Source organism: Nothoprocta perdicaria, unplaced genomic scaffold (genome assembly GCF_003342845.1).
Source record: "Nothoprocta perdicaria isolate Ctin4 unplaced genomic scaffold, notPer1 scaffold_71, whole genome shotgun sequence".
Lineage (NCBI taxonomy): Eukaryota > Metazoa > Chordata > Aves > Tinamiformes > Tinamidae > Nothoprocta > Nothoprocta perdicaria.
Window position 1 is genome coordinate 1,626,686 of NW_020455988.1, and position 16,286 is coordinate 1,642,971.

The 16,286-nt window shown below is 37.0% G+C and overlaps 1 protein-coding gene across 5 annotated transcripts in view; it reads left to right on the forward strand.

Moving 5' to 3' along the window:
• Positions 1-16,286, forward strand: part of PAPSS1 (3'-phosphoadenosine 5'-phosphosulfate synthase 1) — a 46,607-nt gene that overhangs the window by 19,656 nt on the left and 10,665 nt on the right. For all 5 annotated transcript variants that reach the window (XM_026050916.1, XM_026050919.1, XM_026050917.1 and 2 more), the window contains 8 exons: positions 1,807-2,042; positions 3,072-3,210; positions 4,641-4,759; positions 9,894-10,007; positions 11,348-11,459; positions 12,457-12,662; positions 13,757-13,892; positions 14,735-15,003. In XM_026050916.1, the coding sequence (XP_025906701.1) occupies positions 1,807-2,042; positions 3,072-3,210; positions 4,641-4,759; positions 9,894-10,007; positions 11,348-11,459; positions 12,457-12,662; positions 13,757-13,892; positions 14,735-15,003 (1,331 nt within the window). The remainder of the gene's footprint in view (positions 1-1,806; positions 2,043-3,071; positions 3,211-4,640; positions 4,760-9,893; positions 10,008-11,347; positions 11,460-12,456; positions 12,663-13,756; positions 13,893-14,734; positions 15,004-16,286) is intronic.

The window sequence follows — 16,286 nt, forward strand, 5'->3', positions numbered from 1 at the left end:
TGATGTCTGGAGCTGAAGCAAAGCAGACTCCCTTTGGAATTTAAAAAAAAAATAAAGCACCAAATACCTTTCTTTTACTGACGTACAAAAGATATATAGAGGATAATGAAGAATTTTGCTAAATTAAAATTTTTGTTAATATATGAAACAGGAATAATAATTATAAAAGCTGTTGGTAAGAAATGTATGAAAGACCAGATAAACAGATTTGATACAGTAGCCTGTTATCATGCAATTCTGTGGTAACAAAATGGAGTCCTTTCTCTTGCTATTTCGGTCAGATAGCTCCAGCCTGTGTCCTAAATCTTAAATGAGCCAGGAAACTGATTTTCTGTTTCTTCAGCTAATTAATTACCACCTTTTTGAAAAAAAGATTGCAATAAAAATGTATTACTGGCTATCTACATGATGACATCTTCCATTCATTTTTTTCCTAGTTTTCAGAGGAAGGCATAGAAAAGTAGGAAGGCTAAGGTTTTAAGATAAGTGTGCTGGAGTGTGCTGGAGAAGCTAGATTGTTAGAGATGTCCGAGTTGCTCATATGAGATGAACCATTGGAACCATTTCATTGCAAAGAAAGCTGAAATGATGGCTTATTTCCTTAAGGGTTCTCCTCTTGATAAGATATCATGGGGTGTCAGTATAGGGAAAGTTATTTTAGGTATCATTCTTCATTTTTAAACTTTTACTTAAGAACTAAATTTTAATAAATGATGTCTGTTGTTGAATCACTGAGTCCTTATAAGTAGAAGAAACGTGTCTCAAAGGCATGAAAAAGTATTAGTTAAATGTGTAAGGCAATATGCAATTTTGAGAGAATAAATTATTGTAAAAGATTTGTCAGCTAAAAAGCTATTTTAAAGGTTTACTATTACACAACTTCAACTTTTATATTTCATTAGATGTTGGAGCCTAGGTGCTATATAGACAAAATGAGCATTTGAATGTATTGCGGGCTAGATGCAGCGACAAAATTGCAAACTGAAGGCAGAGTGAATGAAAATAAATTATGAAATGATTAAAGCTTCAGTTTGGGTTACCATACTTGTCTTCTAAGATGTGAGTACACTTAATTGCTGCCAAAAAAATGTTCTGTTCCCAGTCTTGCTCCTCATCTCCCACCTTTTGCAAGCTGTAGTGCTTGCCAAGCCCAACCTTGAGGTGATTCAACTTGTAACTTGTGAAGTCATCAGCAAACTTAACACAGCCCTCAAAATAGAGCCATTAGCAAACAGAGTTGCTTGATAAACACCAAAGGTGATAGAACAGAGGAAGTTGTATGTTGTGAGCAGAGGGAGGCCAAGACAGCAGGAACTTCTCTCTTAGCAAGCCAATGCTGTCCTGAGCACTAACTTGTGACTTCATCATCTGTGGCCGTTGCCCTTTTCAAAGTAAACAGGAAAGCAATGACATGAGAAACTCAACATGTCTGAGGAAGATCAGATAAATTTTATACATGATAGGTCATTATTCACAACTACTGTTTTTTTCAGAGTTCTGGGTGTGGACTAAGCCATATTGAAATCTTTAAGTTATGTAAATGTGTTAGAGTTTTGGTTTATTTGTTCTGGGACTTTTTAGAGAGAGAGATGTTGGTTTAATCTGTGGTGTAGGGCTTTTCCTGGCACGCACATATCTAGGTAAAAGGCACTTTTGTGTCTCTGCTAGATATTGCAGAAAAGGCATACTCATGCATTGCTGCTGACTGTCACTTTGTCTTTTCTGYCTTCAGTAGCACAAGTACTACAATTTGGTCTACTTTATTTCTATGCTTTCCACATATATTACTCTCTTTGAATATTCCAGGTCTGTCTGGTGCTGGGAAGACTACAGTGAGCATGGCACTGGAGGAATATTTGGTATGCCATGGCATCCCGTGCTACACGTTGGATGGTGACAACATTCGCCAGGGCCTTAATAAGAATCTGGGCTTCACACCGGAAGATAGAGAGGAAAATGTCCGTCGGATTGCTGAGGTTGCTAAGCTGTTTGCAGATGCCGGTTTGGTGTGCATCACTAGCTTCATCTCTCCCTATACCCAGGTGAGTGCCCTGCTGTGTTCTGGTCTTGCGCTACTGCTGTGCATTGTTGCACATGTGTGTTGTAAATGTGAAAACCCACTAGCTAGAGCATGGGAAAACACCAAAGGAAAACATCACTTAAGCTTGAATTCTAGGCATCTGTCACGGAACTTAACTGTGATGAAATGCTTATTTTCTTGTTTGTGGCATCTGTAATTTGTGAAGATAATTACTCACGTTTCAGAGAAGTTAAGCTTAGTCTTTGCTATCTGTAAATTCAAACTGCCTTTTAGCCTGTTTGGTAAAACTGCAGGTTAGGATCAAAAGCAAAAGATACTCTTAAGACTCTAAAATTGGGAGGAGAGAAAAGGATGTATGAACACCAGGCATCTTGAAAAGTGACTGGGGACTGTAGCTCACCTGTTGTGCTGCATGAGAAGATGACTTTGGGTTTGGTGGCACAAGCAGTTCTTCAGATAATATTTCRGAGACCCTGAGCTCCTCTAGTTAAGTAGAAGTCTTTAGAGGAGAAGTACTGAATGTGGTGAGAGATGGCTTTAGTATTTTGGGTTTATGAATATTGTGAGTATCGTTAACTGTTTCTGCACTTGGCAAACAGTACAAATAGTTCGGAGTGTGCGAGTCTTGTCAGACTAATGAATAGTGTTTTTTTTTTTTTAAAAAAAAAGGGTATCCTGGGGTCAAGAGTGGTCATTGTGAGATGCAAATAGTATCAACTTTGACTTCAGTGAGCCAGACAAATGTAACTGTGAGGAGTGTAACTCCTAACATTATGGCAGGTATTGAAAATTCTGCAGTATTTAATTGTTATTTAAAAAAAAAAGTTAATATCTTTGATCTTGAGTTCAACTTTACCATATGACAAACTTCAGTCAAGCTGCAGTGTTATCGGTATATCAAATCCAGATTTTTCTCTCTCTCTGTCTCAGGCTTTGAGAGTTTGCTTGCATTTTACTATTGGCTTTAAAATTAATTCTGAAAGCMGAAAGAAAATAAAAACATGAGGGCATTTTTTTTTTTTTCATTCAGGATCGTAATAATGCCAGACGAATTCACGAAGGTGCAAGTTTGCCCTTTTTTGAAGTATTTGTGGATGCTCCGTTGCACGTCTGTGARCAGAGAGATGTTAAAGGACTGTACAAGAAAGCCAGGGCTGGAGAAATTAAAGGTGAACATAGATGTAGTCACATTCTGCCTGTATAATGGGGTATTGTAGTTAAACTAGTAAATGGATGCGTTGAAGTTTGAGGTGTACCACCCTGAGAAGTAGCAAGGATGAATCATAGGGAGACAGTTTGAGGTTACAAGGATATTGTACCTTACAGAGTCATCATTGGTGCTGTGGAGSTTCTTTAACTGCTCTTGTTAATTTTATCAGCCCCCTTACGGACCTGTATTACTTTAGAGGTGGTGGTGAGAGAGAATCACGCCTAGGTAAGTTATAAGTGGAAATAGCAATTRCTGTGTCCTACAACCTAGTTAATCTGTAAAGGAAGAAACGTAAATGACTGTGCCCTCTCACAAGGAGTGCCAGCAACTATATTATCTTCCTTTCCTTTAGACCAGGTAATATGATAGTTTCTTTTCTCCCACCTGTCACTCCCTCCAGTCATCAGATAAGCTTAAAGCATACAATTTTAGGAGCAGATACTGGCTTTTTTTGTAACGTTCAGTATTGCAGCAAGTTGATCTTTTCACAGGTGGAGAAATATACTAATAATTTAGAAAATATTTGAGTCTCAAGTGCTTTCATGCTTTACTGTCTGSATTTACAATTGAGAATACAAAAATTTGTTTTCAGCAGTCTAGATGATATATTTGATATAGATTGATATAGATTTGATATAGATGATATATACTGATAYTACAGAAGTGATCCTGTAGTACTTGTATGCTTTGCTTTTGCTTCCTTGGAAGTTTAAGTGGGCTTAATTTTTTCCTCATGTTTTTGCATAGGTAGCTAGGAATTCCTTCTTTAAAGATTACTAGCTAAACAGGATGAACAGCTGTCATTGGTAGTTTATATGGGTTGGGATAAGAGTAATAATTATGTAATAATCTCATGAAATACTTCCTTGCCTTAACTAGTTATGTTAGGTTGGCTATACTTGCCAGACTAATRGATGCCAAACTAATATAATAGATGTAAGTCCTTACTCTTCTGAATTGGTACTGCTTGGTGGCCTGAGCAAATATTTTACCAATTGTTCAAAAATTTGGCTTGGTGCTTAAAAAACGATCAGAGCTAATACCGAAGGACAGCTAAAGGATGTTTATCTACTAACTCTGGGTTGATCTGCAGAGTTTTTACCTTTTTTACTGCTACTTTCTTTATTTTGTTGTATAAAGATAAGAACTTCAACAGCAAAAATATGCCCTGTGTGTACTACAGAATAAAGTTATATGAAGTGATACTGYAGGGCTAGCCAGTGGTTTGATAAAACTTGATTTCAGTAAGAAATCTTGTGTCAAGGAAGCTAAAACACTTTTCTCTGGCCTGCTGTATTTTTTTTCTATCTAGAAGATTGTGTATGAACAATATTAAGATGCAGTCTGTCTTCTAGAGGAAGTGATCTAAGACTATGTTCTCTTCTGCAGGTTTTACCGGGATTGATTCAGAGTATGAAAAACCTGAAGCCCCTGAGCTTGTGCTGAAAACTGATTCTTGTGATGTGAATGATTGCATACAGCAAGTTGTGGAGCTCCTTCAAGAAAGGGTGAGCTGAAATAMAGTTATGTCCAAGTGTGTGTATGTGTGTATATCTCTATATACTTTTTTCCTCCAAAGCATTAGCATTTTTTTTCCAAACCTGCATGTACAAGCTGGGAAAACCAGAGACAATTTTTTGATTAAAAGTATACATTTTAATATTCAGATTCTTAAACTCATCCAATTGTGTGTTTCGTTTTTAAACGTAAATATTGCAACAACATTAGATAACATAACTGAAGTAAATTTTTGACTTTTTCCTTTTGGAGGAAAAATAATTTGTTTTCATTGTCCTAACAGATATTTAGGACAGAAGGATGTTGTAGTTGTTACAGAATTGATGGTGTGTGCTGACTTTTAAAAACCTCAAAAATTTTAATTTAATTTGTCTACAGCATAYGTATATTAATAACATATACTGGAAATTGGTAAAGACCAGTGATGCAGTTCCACAACAGCTTGGATTGATACAAGAAGAGGCTGCTGTGGTTCTATGCATTTTCCTTTGTTTATACATCTTTCCTTGCACTAGTAGAAGTGCTCCTGTGATTGTGTAATTGCCTGTTCAGGAAGCTGATCTTCCTGACACGGCTGAGTTGGCTTACTGCTTCTAAAAAGGTAAGTCTGTTTTTTCTCTCCTACCTGCCCTTCGCACCTCCCCTTTTCGAGCTCTTGATGCTCTTCCTCTCAAATAATAAGTGGCTTCAGTTGGTTAATGCAAACTTAAAGGAGGGGGCGGGAGGGGGAAAGGTAGAAAGGTAGTCATGAGGTGGCTTTATGCATCTGAAACAACTGTGCCTCCAGTACTTTTTTCTTTCTTCTTTCCTTTCCGTTCTTTGTAAGTCCTAATTATCTCCTAACTTGGTTCACTGCATAGCCACATGAAACCTACTGATGAATCAGAGAACAAGGCAGTGATGTGGTTAGGAAGTGAGCAGGTGGCACTTTGATTTAGATCAGGTTGCATCACAGTGTTTCTCACCTCACCCTTATAAGTGTGGATACAAACACCAATAAAATAAAACTGACTGAATGAAGAAACTATACTTTGCTGAGCTTTTAGCCTTGCTCTTTTGCCAGAGGTTGCTACCCACATGGAGATGATTATTGACATTTATTAAATATGTTCTAACTGCTGCTATTAACAGCCTAATGTATGCAAGTGTAATTAACCACGAGTGATGTGTAACACATTCATTAGTATACTGGTATCTATTGAAAATTTCAAAGCTTTCAGACTGAAAAGATCACCAGGTTAGCGGATGGGTAGTTTTACTTTTAAATGGGAAGGACTTTTATATGCTTTTCTGCCTTTCATGGAGGAGTATGGTGTCTCTTCATGTGAAGAAGAGCAGGCAAGTCATGGTTATGACAGCTGGGACTGTGAGACTTTAATTTACCTCCCTTTTCTAATCCTTCCCCTTTTAGGAAGGAACTTGTAATTTTTTATCTAGAAGAAATTTGTCTCCCTAAATAGTTGTTTATAGCCAGTCAAGAGGGAGATTGCGTTTCAGAGCATGATTTTAACCCAGACTGTCTGACAAAAATACTCACTTTCTTGATAAGGTGAGTTTTCTGGCAGTTATTATACAGACAGTAGATTGGGAAACCTGCAGCAAATGTTGAAGTGGGTACAAGTAAACAGACCTCATTATGTAGCCCATATCACGTTCATCTTAGAGTTCAGTGGAAGTACAGCTCTAGAGAGATTCAGTCTCTTGTAGCTAAATTAAAAGAGCTCCTTAAACAGGTCAGTGTTTGCTCAGGAGGTCTGACGCACAAAATGGCAGCAGTGTGCCAAACTTGTGCCTAATTCCCTTTTGGAAAGGGAAGGGAGAGAACAAGTAGTCCTATGTGTGGGACATGTTAGGCTCTATGGAAAGTCCTGAACCTGCTGCTCAGAAAGGCAATTGTTTTAAGTTTCGTAATTGTAGAAACCAATGTCACATGTGCCAAAACTTTGTACRCAATGCTGAATGATGGCTTCTGGCCATTAGATATGCCTTGTCCTTTGCTTAAGGCGTGTTCTAGCTTTTTTTTCCCCTGCCCTTCTTAGGGTAGCACCATGGATAACAAGATGTCTTAGTGGTTACTTTCTTTAATGGGAGAGAATGAAGCCAAGCTATGACTGAGCAGGCRTATCTTTTCAGATCATGTATAACCAACTGACAATGTAATTTCCATAGATGTGGATTATCATTAGCTAAATATAGCTGCATATATGTATGTATAAAATAGGATCTCTCTCAATGCACACACATAATATGTAGCATATATACACATATCAGTAAGCATAGTCAGATTTTAAAATATTCTATCATTTTTCTATCAAATATTTTGTATTGAGAGTCTTAAACTTTTTTTAACCACTTTAATGTGTCAGTGTTTGCACTCTTATTTTATTCAGTCAAAAGAGCAAATGAGGTGTTTGGCACTCACTCTGCTGATACTTTCCAGTGGAGCGAGGCAAGCCTTGTGTGGATGTTCTGCTCCGGGGATTTCAGTGTTTTCCTATGTGTTTCTTTTGTAAACAAATGCAGTTGAGCCAGCACAAAAGTTGTATTGCATAGTAATGAAATAAGTTAATTTTTTAACCAGTGAAATATCATCAGAGGAAATMATAATTTCTGAGCAACCTACTGTTTTAGGACTTGCTTTGAATAAGAGGATAGGCTAGGCGTCTAGAGGTCTCTGTGCTTCTTTGACAGGGTTATTGTTTGTGTGTGTAAGAATGGGGAAAAGCATCTTCTGCGTGAAGAATATATAAGACTCTACTAGTAATGTTTTACTTCTGCACTGAATATTTGAACACAGAAGAATAATTATGCAAGCCAGAATAAGCAGAAAACAGTCCAAGTAATTCAGTGGCTTTGCAACACTGTTCGCTAGTATAAGTTGGATGATATTTATGCCCATATACTGGGAGTTAACGTGAAGGGTGTTTCTTTACTGACTTTATTAAGCACATTAGCATCAGCAGAGAATGCACTGCTAAAATTTGACAAGGCAGAGTGTTCTTATAAAAGCCTCTAGCTTATTTGTATTGCTTTGTAATATATTTGCAGTTATTTATATCAGTGCACTGAGAAATACTAAGTATTGAGGAATATTGTGTAGTTTAACCTTTGGTTAAATGATCCTTTTGATGGAATGATCCTTTGAATAAAGTAACCGCCTTAGCTTGGTCACTAGATGGCCTGCTAGCATAGCCTTTTCCTAAAATTCATRCTTTTGCAGACCTATGGAATCTTCCTGCTGGCATTGTTAATCCAAAGTGTTTTTTAAATATAGTTTCTATGCCTGCCATTGACCGTTGATTTACTAATCCTGCTAGCTCCAGATGCTCAATGATGGAGCTGCAGTTTTCTCCACAGCTATGCCCATAAATGGAGCCCTAGAAACAAGCTACCATCTGATGAGATCTCTGTATTAGCTTAATTTAATTTAAAGCTTTTGATGAGTTATAAAACTAGGACATTATGCCACAGAAATTAACTGTATTCCTTGGTAGAATCTTCAGTGAAATGGCATGCCAAGTACAATGTGTGCTTMATCATTTTTGATCACATGTCTACCATTTTTTAGAGGCGGTAGTAGTTGATTTCATGTCTGGACTTAGTGCTGTGGCAGGAGTCTCCTATGGCTCTCCTGGGCCATAATYCTATTTTTCAGACGGAGACAGTAGAAAATGACTTTTGCCTTGCTTACAGTCAGATAAAATCACCTTTGCAAATGAGATCTGGTAGATAATGGATTGAACTTGTCCTCATGAAACAATTTCTAAGTGCTAGTTAAATTTATTTTTCTTTATTTGYCTTTGGAGATATGATTTGCCTAGCGGCTGGGTTCATCGGCTCTTTTTATTCCTATAGTCGTCTTATCACCTGGATGTTTACGTTGTTCTGCTTTCTTTGTTTTTCTTTCCATAGAGGCAGTGCCTTATGACATAYTACCTTTAAAATGCTTGGATAAACTTTGTGTTTCCTTGGGTACAGGCATACCTCTTTGTTTTACTTTCCRTGGAGGTAGATGGAGGGAGTGGCTTGTGAATGATACATTGCTTTTAAAAAGGTTGGACAAACTTCATGTTTCCTGTGGTACATGCGTAACTCGCTCTCTATGTGCTGCATTTACTGAAAAAAATAAAGATGACTTCTGTGTTTTTGTTTTGGGTCTGTGTGTTATCTTACTGTAAGTATAAGGTGTTTCTTTTCTTTTTTTTTCCCCAAAARTAAAACTTTATAAAAGGTAAAACTTTACTTTATAAAAGGATTCAAAAAATCTTAAAAGCATAGCTGTTTTTAAAAGCAGATGGTTTTTCTGTTTTTCTTTCTTTGCTCCTGAATATCACTGAAAAGGTTGAGTAGCCTTTGTTGGAGTAGAGTCTATAGAGGTTTACCATGAGTTTCCTTGCCTTTTTTAATATTCTTTCTGTGCGTTGGAGTGTTCGTTTCGATCTTGGAGTAAGACTGTTTAAAACCAAAGTAAGAAAGCTGAAACTTTCATACATGCAACTGATATACTGGTTATAAAAGTAGATTTCTGTTCACTCTGTATCTAAGCGTACTTATAAATTCCTGCATTTAAATGTTTCCATTAAGTGTTATTTTAGGGATTGGATGGTGGTGGTATGTTCATAGCTGTAGGTAATGCCTTCAATTCATACTTCTGCGTTAAAGTTCAGTTGTACGGGAGACTTTTGCCCTTCCTTTTACCATTGCTGATACAATGTAGTCAGTGTAGTCAAATACTTCACTCAGTCAAAYGCTCAGCTTAAAACACTTCTTTAGCAAATATAAAAGTATGCAGCATTTTTTTTGCTGTTTATAGAGTATGCATTAATGACTCATRAAAAACCTGCACTTTATATTTACAGGCTAAATTTTGTAAGAGTATGGAGTGCTTAAATTTTTAGAAAAAGCTTACTGTCAGGATATCTCACTCAAGCTGATCAGAAACACTGGTTGGCTAGCAGTGTATCAAAATCTTTAAGTGCTGTGTAATTTAATACAAGTTACTTAATGCATAATCTTTTACTGCAGATAAATACAACATAAATATTACTTCTTGACCATGTGTTCAGCAGCCAAGAAGCATTTCAAACAAATACTATATTCTGATTATTTTTTTAATATATACAGGATATTGTGCCAGTGGATGCCTCTTATGAAGTGAAAGAGCTCTAYGTGCCTGAGAACAAGCTGAAGTTAGCCAAAACCGATGCTGAGTCTCTCTTAACCTTGGAAATAAACAAGGTACTGGGTGCTTGGTGTTTTCATTGCTGAAACTGTAAGACAGTCTGATATGTTGCTCATCTGAAGGAAGTTTGTGTACCATTATTACTTACAAACTGCAACTTGATACTTTGATCTTCTCTTTCTAGGGGTAATTTCAATGTCTATTTACTTTGATCACTTGTTGTGTCTGAGTCTTTCCGACKGCAAAAATATCTGTCCCTTCAGATAACGTTACATAGGTTAGCCTAAACATGAAAGGTTAAATCCTTAGTGACATTTTTTTCTCGTGCATGCACTGAACTATCTYGCATGTGTTCTGAGAATAGTTGTTTGTAAAGGAGCTTAAACTTTTCTTTTTGTAAACAGTCTTACTGAGTGGAACTTAAAGCTAAGGGTTTGCTCAAGGGCCTGACTTGGCGTGGAGTTCGCATAGGCAGTAAGAGTCTTGACTCTTACRGACCAAAAGCACTTCCTAGGTGCTGAACTACATCCTTCCTCAATTTCACTAGTCTTCATCTATAAAAGGTTAATACTTCTCTCTCTTACTAGATTTCTTATGTACATATGTCTAAACCCTAGCATCTTGCTTTGCTGAGCAATAAATATTTATGATGACCAATATTAAATTTCTGTACAGTCCTAACAAGCTCTTTCTAGAAAAATAGATCTCCTTTCCCTCGCCACTAGCAAACTGTCAAGCAAATATGTGTTTTAAGCTAGGGAAGAAAATATGCATTGTAATTACTTCAGTATAACTGTGTAATAAAATTAGACATTCTCTTTGCAAAAGAGATTAGCACAAGCAAACTCTGCTCTTGTCAAAGACATCTGACTAAGTCTCAGTAATGTACATGCAGAAATAATAAAGGCCACACACTAAGTCACAGTGTGACTGTTTRAATGCCAAAGGAGGAAATTCCTTGTAAACCAATACCTCTTAAACTAAAACAAATTCTGGTCCTGGGAGGATATTATTTCTCTGTTTTCTTATAATACCTGCAGTAAAAAATCCCGTTCTAATCTATTGTAAGGCTAGTTATCTTCATATATAACTCCCTAATTCTGATATTTTTGTGATAATTGGATTTTTTTTGTTTGTCTTTTGCCTCCTGAGTAGTTTGTTTTATTAAAAGGCAAGTAGTAATCCTCAATTCTGCCAAGTTGAACTATATCAAAGCTTTGCAAGTTAAATGTACTTTTTTAGAGCCTGGAAACTTGATCTAAAGTTAGAACTGGAAAACAGCCAAAACTATATAAGGCATGAGGAAAAACGTGTTCCTTTTTTGATATTTGGAGACTTTGAGATACCTGGTTGGGATTTGGATGGCTCTGAGTATTTTTTCCATTTATTTTACAAGGTGGATATGCAATGGGTGCAAGTGCTAGCAGAGGGCTGGGCAACGCCACTGAATGGCTTTATGAGGGAGAGAGAATACCTGCAGTGCCTTCACTTCGACTGTCTCCTTGATGGTAAGGTATTGTCGCTTCTAACACTGAACAATCTAATCCTGTATTATAAAATAACATTTGTTCAGGTGAAATTGTACCTCAGATGACAAACATGTCTTTTCAACTGTTAAAATAGCTTGCAGCTCCTAATATCAACCTTAATCTTCTGTAAACCAGAATTTCTTAAAAGCTTTTTAGATCTTGTAAAGGTGAGTGTCTGAGGTGGGGCTTTATTTCAGGTTTGTCAACTTCTCTGACATCTATTTTTGTTACCTTTTAAATGCTATTAATAAAAYAGCAGTTACAGAAAATGACAGTAGGTAGTAACTGCTGGAATAGAGCAATTATACTCCTTAAATGCTGCCAGATCTCCTATCTGCAGGTATCCACCGCAAAATTTATATAAAAGAACATTTTTTGATGAAATTAGTGAGAGCATGGGTTGTCTTAAAGCTACTGTGCTACTKGAGTCAATGGCAACAGAGTTGAGTCAGCACAGTGTCCCTTCCTGCACAGTGTGTTAGTGCTGCAGTCTAAGAGCAGCAGTTGTTTCCTGGAGTTCTGATTCTGGAGAGAGGGAAGTTGTTACATAATCCTCACAGCATTTCTTACATTGGATGTTGAAAGAAATATTTGCATTGATTGACTTCTGCATCATGGAGATAAATGCAAGGGTGTAGCTATTTTCATTTTAAAGTTTTCTTAAGTGGTCTCAGCCTGACAGTCTGCTTCATCGAAAAGATATCAGTTGTGGTTTTCTGCTTGCAGTATAGCTTCTTAAATAAGCTTTTCATTATTTTGGAATCACAAAAATGTAGTCTAAAATATTTGCATGGAACTGTAAGTATTTGGTATTTTTCACTAGTGTCTTTGTTCTTTTTCAAAGCTAAGCAGTTGTAATTCTGAGGAAAATGCTTGAACATGATATAAAGCCCAGGCTGTAACTTGTTAGGAAGGTAGCTATTCATAATCTCACTGATAATTATTACTAAGGGTCAGAGCTTTTTCCCATCTGCAGGGGGTGTTATCAATCTGTCCGTGCCTATAGTGCTAACAGCTACCCAAGAAGACAAGGAAAGACTGGATGGATGTACAGCGATTGCCCTGGTGTATGAAGGGTGCCGCGTGGCCATCCTCCGTAATCCTGAGTTCTATGAGCACAGGAAGGAGGAACGCTGTGCAAGGCAATGGGGAACGACGTGCAAGGAGCATCCATATATCAAGGTGTGCTTTTAAAAGTTGAAAATGTAGTCCTGTTGTTTATCCTGTTTGTAGAACTGCAGATTAAGTGGAGATGGTGTCAGAGYTGGCAGTAGTTCTTGACACAAAGTTTCTTTGAGAAAAATATTTGAGCTGCACTTAGTGTAAAATTCTAATGTCAATATGTGCACGTGAAATGAATTTAGAGTAGTATGTGGAATCTGTGCTACAGAGGAGAGATCTTTGCCCTCTGGTGTGCTTAGGAAATACATCCCTTTGTGGACGCAGATGGATCATCAAAGCTCCTTAATCAGCAGATATACCCACTGTGAAGGCAAAAGATCTTCTCCATGCATGTGGAACATGTAAGAATTKTCTAGTTTAGATACTTTTGAAATAGGCCTTGCTTCATAATTTAACTCCCTGGGGAGTTATTTCCCCTACATTGAGCTCAGTATGTCTTTTTTTTTAATCTTGATCTTATCTGTATGCCATGTAACAATATTCTAATGAAAACATACCCTTGATATAACTGTATTTGGTTTTAAAAAGTGATGCAAATATTACATTATGACTCTACAGAGCCATGAATGCTTTTGTGTCCCTATTTATGATCTCTACCATTTTTTTTTGTTTACAACTGATTTAAAAATCAGATAAAAGGAAATGAAACTTCAAACGGTGAACTTGTTAGTATAAATGGATAGTCTTTGTGTTCAGAAAGTATGTGTATATGTGTATGTATATGAAAATTATGTGTTTTTCTTACCACTGTTTTTATTGCTATGACATTGTTTTACTAACAGAAGTTATATTCAGAAGTGTATCTGAAATAGCACATTTCTTAATAGATACAAGTAAGAATACTGAGGAATACTCTTCAAAATGCTTGATGTGTTCTGTGCTGATATGTTTAGGATGACAGTTTTGAAAGCTTAAAATAATGCAGATTTAAGAAATTCCAAGAAAATCTAATGCAGGGATAATTGAATYGACTTGTTAGAACATATTCTTTGGTTTATGCCTCTGATAAAGCAATGTGCCCACATTGCAATGCTGTAGGTATTCAGGACAAGGCAACAGTCGGCCTTAAGGAGGGCTGTCATTTCTTTTTCTAGATGGTTATGGAGCAAGGGAACTGGCTGGTGGGTGGAGATCTGCAGGTCCTTGACCGTATTTATTGGAATGATGGACTTGATCAATACCGTCTCACTCCTGCTGAACTTAGGCAGAAGTTCAAGGACATGAATGCTGGTAAGCAAGTTTTTCTTGGTTTGCGCCTTTCTACAAGAATGCATTGAACATAAAACAGGCAGGCACCTGCAGAGCACTATGAGGAAGAAGGGATTAACATGTATAATCCAAACTGGAATTGGTCCCGAGTGTCTCCCTCAGTGCAGGCAGTATTTCCAGTGTGTGCAGGTCTGCAAAACATTCTTTTAGTTGTCCAGTAAAATAAATACATTTGATACCCCCAAACCACTGCTATTTCGATTTCATTGTTCCCTAATGGGAAGCTTGTTAGTTAAGACAGTTTTCCTATCTTTAGTTTGAGTTCATTTTAGTTTGTGGAAAAGGGAGAAATCTTGGTTGTGGCAAGATTCTTATCTGGCTGGTTGGAAATGCGTTGGAATAGCAGTTTACAGTATTTTGTACTTCCTGAGTGTAAGCTCTGGTAATAATGTAGGAAGTGAAGGAGATCTGCTAAGGCACATTAAATCCCTATTGAGAGTGTATCCTTTTCGTCTCCTGATGATATGCTGGGCCCTTAATTGTTTTCTTCCTAGAATTCAAGTTGATAAGCTCAAGCAATTATGAAATCTTCAAAACAAGATTATAGTTATTGGAAAAACTAGAGTAGTCCTACAGAAAATTCAAAATTAAGAAAGCTGATATGTTTTTAGTGTGTATTTTTTTGTTTTTGCCAATTAAATAACAATGCATTATAATTCATAATCCCTTAATGACCTGTGACTAATCTACTTGTTTAGAAGGACTGAAAAAGATCTTACTGTGTGAAGATTCTCTGTGATTTTTCAACCCCTGATAAAAATAATTTGCTTTTATTTTATCTTTTTGTTTGTCTGTTTTCATAGATGCTGTCTTTGCATTCCAGTTACGCAACCCGGTGCACAACGGGCATGCTCTTTTAATGCAGGATACTCACAAGCAGCTTTTGGAGCGTGGTTACCGGCGCCCAGTTTTACTCCTGCATCCGCTCGGCGGTTGGACAAAGGAGGATGATGTTCCTCTCATGTGGCGCATGAAGCAACATGCTGCAGTCCTGGAGGAGGGAGTCTTGAACCCAGARACGACGGTGGTAGCGATATTCCCTTCCCCCATGATGTATGCCGGACCAACTGAGGTAGATATAGCAAGAGTGTTAAACCAAAAAAATGTTTTTGGTTTAACACTCTTGGTAATTTTGGTTTGGTAATATCTGTGTGTGGGTTTTTTTTTTTTTTTTAATGGACAGAGCAGATTAATTTCCCTTGGGAAATGAGACTGCAGAGGCCCCTCTGTGATCAAACAAATCGTTCTTCTGTGGAGAGAATATTGTTTTCAAGTGACCATTTTCTTTTTTTAATAAGAGTGAGATGATAATTTTTTTTGTCATTGTTTTTCYTTAAAAACTTGGAATAAGCATACCTGTTAATACTGAATGATTACCTTGAATATGAAGATGCATTTTTTTTCACTTGGTTAAGCAAAAAGTGTGTATGTGGGAGGGCTGTACACAAATTGGAAAGAAAAGGCTTTGTTTATTTTTTTGGCAAACTTAATCCACAGAGAATTGTTTCAAGACTTTTGAATGAAATAATTCTTTGGCAACTCCTTATTTAGAAAMCAGAACTTGAGTTGGAACAGCGAGACGTTGTAGGAGGCAGTTAAGTGAATAAATGTTCGGGAATGATTGATTTAGGGGATATTGTTTCTATATTTCGCCACCCTTTCTGCCGCCCCCCCCCACCTCCCACCACCACTTAGGTCACAGGAAGTTCAAATTCTGACCAGGCTTAGAAGGTTGACTCTGTGATGGCTTTTTGATTGATAGATAATACCAGTAGTGGAAAAAAATCAGGCTTAATTTTCTCTTGGTTGGTTGAGCAGGCAGAGCCTGTGTTGCCCCTCGAGGGCAGAGAAAGAATGTAGTTCAGATCAGAGTAGAGGCATGCAAGTGGSTTACTGTGGGAAATTTTGTTCCCTTTCTCATAGATGTTTGAGAAATAACAGAAACCTTCTCCTTTGGTTGTGTATAACACCTTTCTCCAGAAAAAWATTTTTTAGTGAATTTTGGTTCCCTTTGGTTTCTTATCGATGCTGTAAGAGTTTGGAAGTGTTTGAGTTGAATGCTACTGTATTGTAGAGGAATCATATCTCAGTTAAGTTGCTGATGAATAGAGAATTTCTGTTCCTTTCAGTTTTATAGGCATACAAGAAGGAACCCAGTCCTAGTCTTGAACAGAATGAGAAATTTCTCCTAATTTGTTTGGCATTTCGAATGACCTCAGAAAACAGGCAACCAATAATATATTTTAGCAACATAATAAAAAGAAGACTCATCTTTTATTCATTTTCCATAGACTGTTCAAAACACATATCAGATATTTCTATATCACAAATATTTATAGAATAAAAAGCAGCTAT